Source organism: Brachycentrus maculatus, unplaced genomic scaffold (genome assembly GCF_059751285.1).
Source record: "Brachycentrus maculatus isolate JH-2025_06_01 unplaced genomic scaffold, ASM5975128v1 h1tg000044l, whole genome shotgun sequence".
Taxonomy (NCBI): Eukaryota; Metazoa; Arthropoda; class Insecta; order Trichoptera; family Brachycentridae; genus Brachycentrus; species Brachycentrus maculatus.
Window position 1 is genome coordinate 370,787 of NW_028280798.1, and position 13,147 is coordinate 383,933.

The 13,147-nt window shown below is 34.3% G+C and overlaps 2 protein-coding genes across 3 annotated transcripts; both read right to left on the reverse strand.

Moving 5' to 3' along the window:
• Window positions 1-258: 258 nt before the first annotated feature.
• LOC148312301 (uncharacterized) lies at window positions 259-2,481 on the reverse strand. Its single transcript, XM_088277521.1, has 2 exons — window positions 2,343-2,481; window positions 259-733 (listed from the first exon to the last, which is right to left on the reverse strand). Exon 2 carries the CDS (start codon window positions 716-718, stop codon window positions 410-412), a length of 309 nt encoding a protein of 102 aa, XP_088133647.1. The 5' UTR covers window positions 719-733; window positions 2,343-2,481; the 3' UTR covers window positions 259-409.
• Window positions 2,482-6,129: 3,648 nt separating this feature from the next.
• Window positions 6,130-12,733, reverse strand: LOC148312302 (uncharacterized). 2 transcript variants are annotated; one of them, XM_088277524.1, is made up of 2 exons: window positions 7,701-7,888; window positions 6,130-7,589 (listed from the first exon to the last, which is right to left on the reverse strand). In XM_088277524.1, exon 2 carries the CDS (start codon window positions 7,565-7,567, stop codon window positions 7,247-7,249), a length of 321 nt encoding a protein of 106 aa, XP_088133650.1. In that variant the 5' UTR covers window positions 7,568-7,589; window positions 7,701-7,888; the 3' UTR covers window positions 6,130-7,246. The 2 variants fall into 2 exon arrangements, with proteins under 2 accessions (XP_088133650.1, XP_088133649.1); XM_088277523.1 differs by lacking the exon at window positions 7,701-7,888 and adding an exon at window positions 12,623-12,733 and having other exon boundaries at window positions 6,136-7,589.
• Between the last annotated feature and the right edge of the window lie 414 nt (window positions 12,734-13,147).

Genomic DNA, 13,147 nt, shown 5'->3' on the forward strand with positions numbered 1-13,147 from the left:
CAATGGTGCATAGGGCACTGCGTCATATAAATGCAGTGTTATCTTGATCGCTTACACATGAAGGAAAGGTGATCAGCCCTCCGCTTCAAGTACTAGTCCAGGGTAATATTGAATAAATATTACAGTGAAAAAATCACTCATATTTATTCTTACCCCCCCTGGGAATCGAACCCGGGTCCTCTAAATATTTTTCAAATGGAGAACAAACATTCAGGTTTTACCTAAAAATTTCTTTTACACAGTAAAAAGTTCAATAAGTGGCTTGATATTTATTTTTAATACATTTTATTATATTTTTAAACTATAAACGATTTCCTGAAAAATCAGGTTTTTATTTTAGACGTTGTTCAATGTAGTGAGCGATATTTATATGTCCTGCCCAGGTTAATCTAAGTGTTGAGATGACAATTCATTTTGCGGCCAGCTTTCCATTCTCCTGAATCTTTTTATTGTATCCAAACGATGCCATCGGTTTCTTGTTCGTGGAAGCCTTTTCCACCTCTAACTCTTTGGAAGCCCTGGTTTGGGAATCCTTCGCGTCTGTGATTTTCTGCTGGAAGAGTTGACTGAACTCCCTCGTCCTCTCCAGAGACTCGAGTGAGCTCTTCGGGAGTCCGTCTTTATACATATTCTGGTGCGGATTCGACCCAAATGTCTGCGTCCACCGTTCGAACTCTCCGTTATTTTCTTCTTTCACCGCGACTTTTAAATTAAACATTGTTAATTATTTGATCTGCAATAAAAGTGAAAACTGGGGATATTTATTTGTTTATTTACTCGGCAAATTCAAACACATTTTATTTTATATAGCTACTGTATATCTGCAGGTACTAAGTAAGTAATAATGAGTTTTCCTACAACACAGCAGGACCTCTATAATCTGAACCTTCTCTAATCTGAACACATTCTTCTTCATGTTGAGATGTCGAAAATGTAATAAAAAAACTCCTATGCTGAGATATTCCAGAATTGTCAACTATAATTCGTGGGTATACTTTCAAAATACAGGATTGTCAACAATAATTCGTGGGTATACTTTCAAAATACAGAATTGTCAACAATAATTCGTGGGTATACTTTCAAAATACAGAATTGTGAACAATAATTCGTGGGTATACTTTCAAAATACAGAATTGTCAACAATAATTCGTGGGTATACTTTCAAAATACAGAATTGTGAACAATAATTCGTGGGTATACTTTCAAAATACAGAATTGTCAACAATAATTCGTGGGTATACTTTTGTCCGCCTCCGTGGTGTAATTAATGGTCAGCGTGTTTAGCTACCGTGCTGGAGGTCCCGGGTTCGATTCCCAGGGGGGTGAAAATAAATATTAGTGATTTTACACTGTAATATTTATTTAATATTACCCTGGACTGGTTCCTGAAGCGCAAGAGTGATCCCCTTGCCTTCACGTAAGTAATGATCAAGATAACACTGCGTCAATTCGATGCAGTGCCCTATGCATCATTGGGTGTGGATAAGGGTTATAAGTTATAAGTATACTTTCAAAATACAGAATTGTGAACAATAATTCGTGGGTATACTTTCAAAACACAGAATTTACAACAATAATTCATGGGTATACTTTCAAAATTCGTTAACTCTAAAATCCCTGTTATTTAAAGCTTTTAGCCTGAATAAAACACCCGCTATTATACTTAAAGTTGAATTTACTTGTAAAACCACATATACCATTTATGATATTTCAAACTAATGACTGTATATTGCCAATTTATAGAACGTTGAAAACTTTATAGTACTACGAGTCAAAATTGCATATTTTCGAGTTAACGTTTTTTCCAGTATACTTACGATTTAAAAGATACCTACTCAAAATGATACCAAAAAATCTTGATTTGAAAGCTGTTGAAACTGCATAATTTGAATATTCATATATTTTTTAAAACGATGTATGATAGATGTCAAAATAGTGAAATAAAGAAGGAATGCAAGGCTGAGATAAGCATTATCGATAAAATTAAGAAAGGTGTGTTGAGATGGTTTGGACATGTGGAACGAATGAGTGAGGAAAGAACAGTAAAACAAATTTTTAAGGTGAAAATATTTGGAAAAAGGAGCAGAGGAAGACCGAGTAAAACTTGGCACAATCAGGTATGCCAAATACTTGAAAGCATCAGGTTAGGAGTGGAAACAATTGGCAGGTATATTTGAGGAGAAGCATGAATGAGGAAGAGGTGAAGAATGTTTGCAAAGACAGAGTGGTGTGGCGTTTCACGTCCTCTGCCTACCCATGCGGGGAAGCAGAGGAAATGATGGCTAATTAGTTAGTTATATTTTGTTTGAGTCAAAATATTATCTTTTGCAAATAAAACTTACCATTAATTGATGAAATTATGAAATGGCTGACGGTCCGGTGCAACAAGCTCTGGTTGAAGGAAGTGAGGAAGTTCTGAACTATATACTCCCCGTGGACAATTATTGATTAGCATAGGTTAATGACAAACACAATTGGTCCCAAACGCAGGGAAATCATGGTAACTCCGATTGAGTAACATTCAACATTTTAATTCACTTTCAATTTATTTATTTTCAATTAACTAAAAAATTTAAATTGTATACATTAAATAAATACAAAAATCAACAATATGCAAGAACTATTGCTAAAGGTGTAGAAGAATCCCGCTTCGGAAAACTCCTTCAGACACGTGGAACAGATCCATATCCAATGAGATATTGTTCAACATAGCGGTAGCTCTTCCTACAGGCATAACCATCGGCAGGTTGGTCCTGTGCATAGGAATGTGAAACAATCTATGCCGACGCTGTCTGAGGTAACTATCGGGAACATACAGACCAATGTTCCGGATAATTACATATACATATACATCATAAAGACATATATCTCATCATAAAGACATTTATTATTTTTTGACATCTCATCAAAGATGAAGAAGAATATGGAAGTCTGGGCATTTACGGGGCTGACGACCGTCATAGGCTGGTTTAAGTGATCACTTTACACACGTGTAACATTCACCAATTCTACCCATTATTGACAACCACACTACTCAAATACTCAAGTTCTATATATATATATATATATATATGAACCAATTTAGAAACCTTGTTCTTGAATCACTAGAGACATCTATTGGTGAGATGTAAAGAAGCTTTTTTACTAAGCAGAAACTCTTATATTAGTATGTGAGATCCGAATCCTGGATTATATTCACACACATGAGAAACGCCAGAAAATACCATTTTCATTTTTATTATTTAAGCTTATAATTTGACCAGACAATTTATTTACAACATTTTGAGTGTGTCCAAATACTTGTTCACAAAATCTGGATTATCTCCAATTACAGGAGTTATTTTCATATTATTATTTTTTTTTTTTTTCAAAAGATGTCTCTAGTGAATTGCTAGTGATTCAAGAACAAGGTTTCTAAATTGGTTCATATATATATATAGAACTTCCAAGAATTTGAGTAGTGTGGTTGTCAATAATGGGTAGAATTGGTGAATGTTACACGTGTGTAAAGTGATCACTTAAACCAGCCTATGACGGTCGTCAGCCCCGTAAATGCCCAGACTTCCATATTCTTCTTCATCTTTGATGAGATGTCAAAAAATAATATGAAAATAACTCCTGTAATTGGAGATAATCCAGATTTTGTGAACAAGTATTTGGAAACACTCAAAATGTTGTAAAGACAGTTATTAATTGGTAGTCTGATGAAGTTACTAACATTGTTATTAAAACAGTGGAACCTCTCATAACGAGCACCTCTCGTAACGAGTGTCTAGCAAATGAACAAAGAAAAAAATGTGAAATTTGCTCTCTTAGCAACCATTCATTTTGCATACTGTAGAACGGGGCTACTTGAACTTTGATGTGTTACTTGAGCCCAGTACAAAAAAATTATTTTAATCTGTATTTGGTCTACAATAATGAACGTATCGTGACAATAAGTGTCACCTGTCAGGGAAACAATAAATCATGTCAATACGTTCATTATTGTAGACCAAATACAGATCTAAATATATTTTTTGTACTGGGTTCAAGTAATACATCAAAGTTCAAGTATACATAGCTCCATTCTATGGTTAATGAGATACAGAGAAAAGGCAAGTCCCTTTTTCACAACATTCTCTTGCGAACCGGGACAACCGCGGCTTGGGAAGTGGTTACCAAGAGGATTTCTGCTTGGAAAAAACTTTGGTTGTCGAATGTGATTTGGAAATAGTACCCGAGGAACTCCTCAGGTACTATTTCAGACTTACAGTCAATGAGATTATGTCATTGGCCTTGAGGTGGATAACAATGATATTAGAGCTTGTGAAAGTGCACAGCCAAGCCTTAAAATTAATCTAAAAGAGTCTCTTTTAAAATGCATACTGAAGTATGAATGAATTTTGAATCTGGGTTTATTAATTTTAAGTAAAAATCGCTTTTATGAAAATCTATTTTGATGCGTGTTTCGATGCATTCCGCATCATTTTTAAACACCGTATGTGAAGCCAAGTCTAAATTTCAGACTTGTGTCCTTAGGACATTGATGGATGAAGAGGAGTTAGGAGCTGTTTCTTTTTTTTTTTACACCGTAACACAATTGAAAATGATGCGGAATGCGTGGAAACACGTGTTACAATAGATTTGAGGAAATACTGGTATTAACCAAGTAAAACTTGAATTAAAAATGGATAGATAATAATAATAATAAACTTGGATGATTTACATCCCGCCATTTTTATAAAAAACTACCTCAAGGGCGCTTATACAGTTATGGATTATGATGTAAAAATTATTATTCTTCTTCTTCTCCGTCTTATTCCTTATTGCTGAGGATTGTGACCCTTGCAGAAGCAATGACTCTTCTCCAGTTATCCCTTGACTGCGCTGCACGTAGCACTCCAACCACCGAGGTGGTTGCTGCTGCCTTAATTTGATCGGTCCATCGTGTGGGGGATCTTCCTCTCCCTCTCTTTCCCTCCAGGCTACCGATCACATCAAGTCGTTCCAGGCTATCCTCAATGTGTCCAAAGAACTGGAGAATCTGTCAGGTACAGATATTGGCCAGAGTCATTAAAATGATAATCGGAGATAAAAACATATTAAAAAACATCTGTCTGAAGGGGAGAAAGTGGAACCGCCGTATTTTTGCACCATCTTCTTGGTCTTCTTGGGTATGAACAAGATGTTGAGCAGGACGTCTCCCTATGCAATGGAAGTGCCTGCGAGATATTACCACAAACTGTCTGTTGAATCAATAACAAAATTAAAGTATGTAATTGGATATATTTTCCAATTCAATTGGTATTGTTCTAATTATAATTTGGGAATCAAAGTCCAACAATAATTTAATGTGCATATATGAATATTTATTGGTTCTAAACAATGGTGAATATAATTAATGAAATAAAACGTAAACACATATTGTAAGTTTAGTGAGCCAATGGGCTAATGCGCTTTACTATGTTTTAACCCTTTCCGGTCCCCTAGAATTAAAAATATAAATCAAAGTAGACAGTTACATTGTAATTGGCAAAAAATCATTTGTCCTCCGCTCCATATACTATTGTAATAGATACGAGTGACAAAAATGTAAGCTTGGAATTTAAATAAATAATACTAATGATGAAAAAAATGTGGAATAACATCCGACTGGGAACTAAGAGGAAAAAATCCATGTCAAATGAGATTCCACATTGGACTAGTAAGGGTTAAAAGGAGTAGCTAAAAAACATCTCATCAAATAAATAATTTGGAAAGTATATCATAAATAATATATACATTCTCCGTCTCCGTAGTGTAATGGTCAGCACGCTCGGCTACCATTCTGGAGGTCCCAGGTTCAGTTTATTAACAACATTTGAGTGTGTCCAAACACTTGTTCACAAATCTGGATTATCTCCAATTAATCCAGATTCGTGAACAAGTATTTGGAAACACTCAAAATGTTGTTAGTAAATTAACTGGTCAAATTACAAAAGATAAAGATAAAAACCCATATCTGCACCCCAATGGTGCATAGGGCACTGCATCATATAAACGCAGTTTATCTTATCTTGATCATTAATTAACACATGAAGGAAAGCTGATCAGCCCTCCGCTTCAGGTTACCAGTCCAGGGTAATGTTGAATAAATATTACAGTGAAAAAATCACTTATATTTATTTTACCTCCCAAGGGAATCGAACCCGGGACCTCCAAAACGGTAGCCGTGCGTGCTGACCATTACACTACGGAGGCAGACAATTATAAGCTAACAGAATAAAATGAAAATGATATTTTCTGGCGTTTCTCATGTGTGTGATTATAATCCAGGATTTGGACCTAACATACTAATATAAGAGTTTCTGCTTTATAAAAATGCTTCTTCATCTCACCAAAAGATGTCTCTCGTAAAAATTCTAGTGATGTTTCGAAATTGGATCATATTTATAGAACTTCCGAGAATTTGAGTAGTGCGGTTTGTCAATCATGGGTATAATTGGTGATTGTTACACGTGTGTAAAGTGATCACTTAAAGCAGCCTATGACGGTCGTAAGCCCCGTAAATGCTTAGACTTCAGTATTCTTCTTCATCTGTGTTGAGGTGTCAAAAAAATAATAGATTAGTTTATAGTGAGCTGATGACTTGCATAATTAAAAACAATTTTTAAAGAAGGAAGAAGATTCACATTTTTATTACTAAACTTTAACAAAATACATATGTTTGTATGGACAAATTTATACACTATAATCCAAAATTAGCTTATTTAATACCAAATTTTTCCATTTCCTGAATTTATGAAACTATAACAAAATACATATCGCTCACTCCTTTCAACAACGTCATAAATCAAAAAACTTGATTTTTCAGGAAATCATTTTTAAAGCTTAAAAATATAAAACAATGTATTAAAAATACATATCTAGCCACTTATTGAACTTTTTACTGTGCAACAGATCTTTTTAAGTAAAACCTGAAGGTTTTTCTCAATTTGAAAAATATTTATAGTAGGTATTTAAAAAAATAATTAAACAAAATCTTTTCTTTTCTTCAAAATGCAAAAACAACACTTTCTGCCCTGTAGCGGGTAAATATTAAGTTAAAAATATGCCGCTTTTGCTGGGATATAGTACATTCTCTGGGCATTCCAAAAACATGCACAACTAAAAATTTACAATTTTTGATTTATGACGTTCTTGAAAGGAGTGAGCGATATGTTTGTTCAGACAAAGTTATACACTTGTTTTACTGTAGTTTTGTTTGTTTTTTTTTAATCCAAAATTAGCCCTGTTTCATGCCAAATTTTTCTGTTTCCTGTATTTTTTTATTGTATCCAAATGACGCCATCGGTTTCTTGTTTGTCGGTAGTTTTTCCACATCTCTGGTGAGGCCTTTCAGCTTCTGCTGAGAACCGTCTGTCGACTCGGTGTTCCGCTGTTGATACGAGTGACTGAACTCCCTTATCTTCTCCAGTTCCTTTACCGATGCCTCCGGCAGCCCGTCCTTGTACATATTCTGGTGCGGGTTGTCCCAAACTGTTTCGCACCACCTCCCAATTTCCTCGCAATTTTGCAGAGCATCTATGGCCTTGGCTTTGAACATTCTTGTCTTTTGGCTGTATTACCTGCAAAAAATACAGCATTACTAAATTTTGTTATTAATTATTATTTTGGCAATCAAATCTTAATCACAACTGTCATAAAAAAAAAGCGATTCAGTTGGCTTGGCCATGTACCCCGCATGCCTCCCGAGAGCCGCCATCAAGCTCGCCTCCTCTACAAGGCATCAGGTCCCCGACCACTGCTGACAATTCGTCGGCAGTTCTCGTCAGAACTTCGGGATGCGGATCTGACTTGGGAGGATGCAAGGGAGCTGGCAGCCGACAGAAAAGCCTGGAGACAGTTTGTGGACTCCATATGATGCACCTAGGGAGCGGATATGGTTTAATAATAATGATTAAAAAAAATTTTTTTAAAAAAGAGAATTTTTTGTGTTTTTATTATTTACACAAATATTTCAATTTCATACTATTTCTGTGAGCCTAAGGCGCATTATTAGAAATAGGTATCAAATTGTGGTAGAGTGGGTTCGAACCCAGAAACTCTGACTTTAGAGTCCGCGACACTTACCATGGGACCACAACCCGACACATATATATAGATATTAATATATAATTTTTTTGTACAATAACATAGAAATCCTATAAATTATTAATACGAAAAGTGCTTAATTGCAATATTTTGAAATAATAGAAATTCATAGAAATATAAATAATAATAATCCCATAATTAACATACTGGAAAAGTATTTCTACCCATTGGGTGGACTGATGCCTAAAAACGAGAAGGGTATTTTTACCTTCTGCGCCGGCCTCATTTCAAAGTCAGAAAAGAAGGAATTATTAAATGTTTTTAAATGAGTATTATGCACCAGCACGCTCGGCTACCGTTCTGGAGGTCCCGGGTTCGATTCCCAAGGGGGGTAAAATAAATATAAGTGATTTTTTCACTGTAATATTTATTTAATATTACCCCTGGACTGGTACCTGAAGCAGAGGGCTGATCACCTTTCCTTCATGTGTAAACGATCAAGATAACACTGCGTTTATATGACGCAGTGCCCTATGCACCATTGGGTGCGGATGAGGGTTTTATTTTATTTTTTATATTATGCACCAATCTTTTTGTGAAGGTCTAAACAATATGTACACAATTATTGAACCCCGTTGCCAGCAGACCGCAGACATAAAAAACACCCGTCCTAAATGTGTTAAGAATATGACAATCATTAAAGCATCCTCCTATTATGTTTTGAATATTAAAAGCATTCACTTTGTGGATCATAGTGATACATTATTTTGAGAAATAAAAAGACTTTTTTTTTTTTATTCACTCACATTTTTATACTGTTTTTTGATTCACTCACATTTTTAACCAACTCTAGTTTCGGCAATAAACTGTTGCCCTCTTCAGGGTTTAATTTATGACTGAAATAAATTATAAACCCTGAAGAAGAAAACAGGTTATTTTTTGACATCTCATCAAAGATGAAGAAGAATATGGAAGTCTGGGCATTTACGGGGCTGACGACCGTTATCGGCTGGTTTAAGTGATCACTTTACACACGTGTAACATTCACCAATTCTACCCATTATTGACAACCACACTACTCAAATTCTTGGAAGTTCAATATATATATGAACCAATTTAGATACCTTGTTCTTTAATCACTAGAACTTCACTAGAGACATCTATTGGTGAGATGTAAAGAAGCTTTTTACTAAGCAGAAGCTCTTATATTAGTATGTGAGGTCCGAATCCTGGATTATAATCACACACATGAGAAACGCCAGAAAATACAATTTTTATTTTTATTATTAAGCTTATAATTTGACCAGATAATTTATTTACAACATTTTGAGTGTGTCCAAATACTTGTTCACAAAATCTGGATTATCTCCAATTACAGGAGTTATTTTCATATTATTTTTTGACATCTCATCAAAGATGAAGAAGAATATGGAAGTCTGGGCATTTACGGGGCTATGACGGTCGTCAGCCCCGTAAATGCCCAGACCTCCATATTCTTCTTCATCCTTGAAGAGATGTCAAAAAATAATATGAAAATAACTCCTGTAATTGGAGATAATCCAGATTTTGTGAACAAGTATTTGGACACACTCAAAATGTTGTAGACAACAGATTGTTGCTGAAACTAGTTGGTTAATAAAAATGTGAGTGGATCAAAAAACAAAGTCTTTTATTTCTCAAAGTAATATTACTGCATATATATGCCCCTACTGCCTATGTCCCCACTGATGCAAAATAATGATTGAATAAAAATTAGAGACAGCTCCTACCCTCCTATCATCCTTCAACGACCCAAGGACACATATCAACACAACTTAGCTTCACATACGGTGTTAGAAAATGATGCAGAATGCATGGAAACACGTGTCGCAATAGGTTTTAACCGTTTTTTATTTTAACCGAGATTTTTCTTTTATGTATGCTATTTTTTTGGTAATAATGGTTTATTTTATTTTAGGTATGTGTACAAAATTTAAAATATTTTTCATAAACACTGACCGATTTTAGTATTTCTTTCTGATGTTGGTGGCAAAAATATAAAACTAATTCAATAAAACAACATTCTGTAATAAACATACTCATATATTAAAAAATAAATGCCATTTGAGAAAAAAACATATATTTTTCATCGAGAAAAATATGTCAAGGTCGTGTGAAATTGGCTCACCGTCGGAATTTTCACTATCAATGCATCCAGTTGGTAATTTTTTTAAAACTTCTTCGTCACTATCACTACTTTGAGTACGATAATAAAACCCTTATCCGCACCCCAATGGTGCATAGGGCACTGTTTCATATAAACGCAGTGTTATCTCGATCGTTTACACATGAAGGAAAGGTGATCAGCCCTCCGCTTCAGGTACCAGTCCAGGGTAATATTGAATAAATATTACAGTGAATCACTTATATTTATTTGACCCCCCCGGGAATCGAACCCGGGACCTCCAGAACGGTAGCCGAGCGTGCTGACCATTACACTATGGAGGCGGACACTTTGAGTATAACAATTGTTTTCATTATCACTGCTGGACGAATCTGACATTGTAAGGATTATAATAGCAAGTTTTTATATTTTTGTGTTTCACTAAAAATTACTTAAATTTATTTCTTTTTTTGCGCGCTTTTAACTAAGTATACCAGAGTCGATATATCGATTCTCAGCACTCAGTTAAGACATAGTGGTTTTAACCATTAAGGAGTCTCAACATATTTTCTCTCCCAGTATATAACAATAATATGGCACACTTCAACTCCATTTCTAGGATGTTAAGGTTGTATTTAGATCTCACAGAAGAATGTGCGACAAAACGATGTATGATAGATGTACGAATAGCGAAATAAGGAAGGATGCATTTTGAAGAAATTGTATTGTTTAATTATTTTTTTTAAATATAGTAAATATATTTCAAATGGAGAAAAAACCTTCAGGTTTAACCTAAAAAGATCTGTTGCACAGTAAAAAGTTCAATAAGTGGCTTGATATTTATTTTTAATCCATTGTGTTATATTTTTAAACTTTAAAAACGTTCTTTAAAAACACTTTTTAAGCTTTAAAAACGTTCGTTCATGAAAGTAGACTGAATGCAGTCGAAATGCGATCTCTCAGAAGAATGTGCAACAAAACGATGTATGATAGATGTACGAATAGCGAAATAAGGAAGGAATGCAAAGCTGAGATAAGCATTATCGATAAAATTAAGAAAGGTGTGTTGAGATGGTTTGGACATGTAGAACAAATGAGTGAGGAAAGAACGGTAAAACAAATTTACGAGGCGAATGTCAGCGGGAAAAGAAGCAGAGGAAGACCGAGAAAAACATGGCACGATCAGGTATGCCAAATACTTGAAAGTGGTCAGGTTACGAGTCGTAACAATCGGCGGGTATGTATGAGGAGATGCATGAACGTGGAAGAGGCGAAGGATGTTTGCAAGGACAGAGTGGTGTGGCGCTCTATTTTCTCTGCCTACCCCTGCGGAGAAGCAGCGTGATGGTTGGTTAGTTAGTTAGTTAGCACGGAGAAATACAAGAGGTCTTAATAGATTGGTGAAATAAATTTGGTGGGTCTTGAATTTTGTACCTTATGTAGCATAGTTTAATTTCACTTTTAATTTTTACTCCCAATTTTTTATTTTACTATTTTTTTTTATTTTATTACTTTTAATTGTTATTACACTTTTTTTTTACAATCAAATATCTATTCTTTATATATGTATGTGTTTAACCTGGACCTTAATTGTTTCTGTAAGCTTGTTGTGTTGTCATCTAATTGATGAAAAACATTCAAACAATTTGTATTGCACTGTATTTCATTTATTGCAATATGTTTTTCATTTCATTTTATTTTTGAAATCTCATCAAAGATAAAGAAGAATATGGAAGTCTGGGCATTTACGGGGCAGACGACCATCATAGGCTGGTTTAAGTGATCACTTTACATTTATTTATTTTTATTTATTTATTTATTTTCATAATACATAGATACATTCAATATACATATCCATTTCATATACACATTTATTATACGTATTACGGCTCTTTAGGCATGGCCTGTGTTGAGCCGAATACTAACATAGTAATACAAAATTTATATTTTAATTTTTTTTTAATTTTTAATAATTTTTTTTAATGATTAGATTATAAACATAACATACAGGAGATACAAAAACAATTTATAGTTTAAGGTTTTTCAATGTGATAATACGTGTCAAACGGGAGATACAAAAATAATTTATAGTTTAAGGTTTTTCAATGTGATAATACGTGTCAAACGTGTGTAAAGTGATCACTAAAACCAGCCTATGACGGTCATCAGCCCCGTAAATGCCCAGACTTCCATATTCTTCTTCATCTTTAAAAAAAATAATATAAAAATAACACCTGTAATTGGAGATAATCCAGATTTTGTGAACAAGTATTTGGACACACTCAAAATGTTGTTAATGTTTTTCATTGTTAGTGAACCATAAATAAATAAATAAATAAAATAAAATAAAGTAAAAATTAGATTAAATAAAATAAAAATATATAATAATTACCATAAAATTAGACAGAGTTATTGCAGACTTACCTTTAGATGACTAGCAATACTGTTTATCCGGCCTGATTGTTAGATTTTGCGATGGCCGCCGCCTTTTATGTTTTTAAATAGGAAAAGAGAAACAATTAGTGATGAATAATCAATCAGAAGTAATCAAATATGAGTCCATAAATTAACTTGGAAAAATACACAGAGGAAAATCCAAATAACTCTTCAATTCAATTTCAATTTTAAATCTTCCGAGGGGACTGTGGGTGACTTTAAACGGGACTTTCTCATATATATATATATATATATATATATATATATATATATATATAGTGCAATGGTCAGCACGCTCGGCTACCGTTCTGGAGGTCCCGGGTTCGATTCCCAGGGGGGGGTCAAATAAATATAAGTGATTTTTTCACTGTAATACTGGTACCTGAAGCGGAGGGCTGATCACCTTTCCTTCATGTGTAAACGATCAAGATAACACTGCGTTTATATGAAGCAGTGCCCTATGCACCATTGGGGTGCGGATAAGGGTTTTATTATATATATATATATATATAT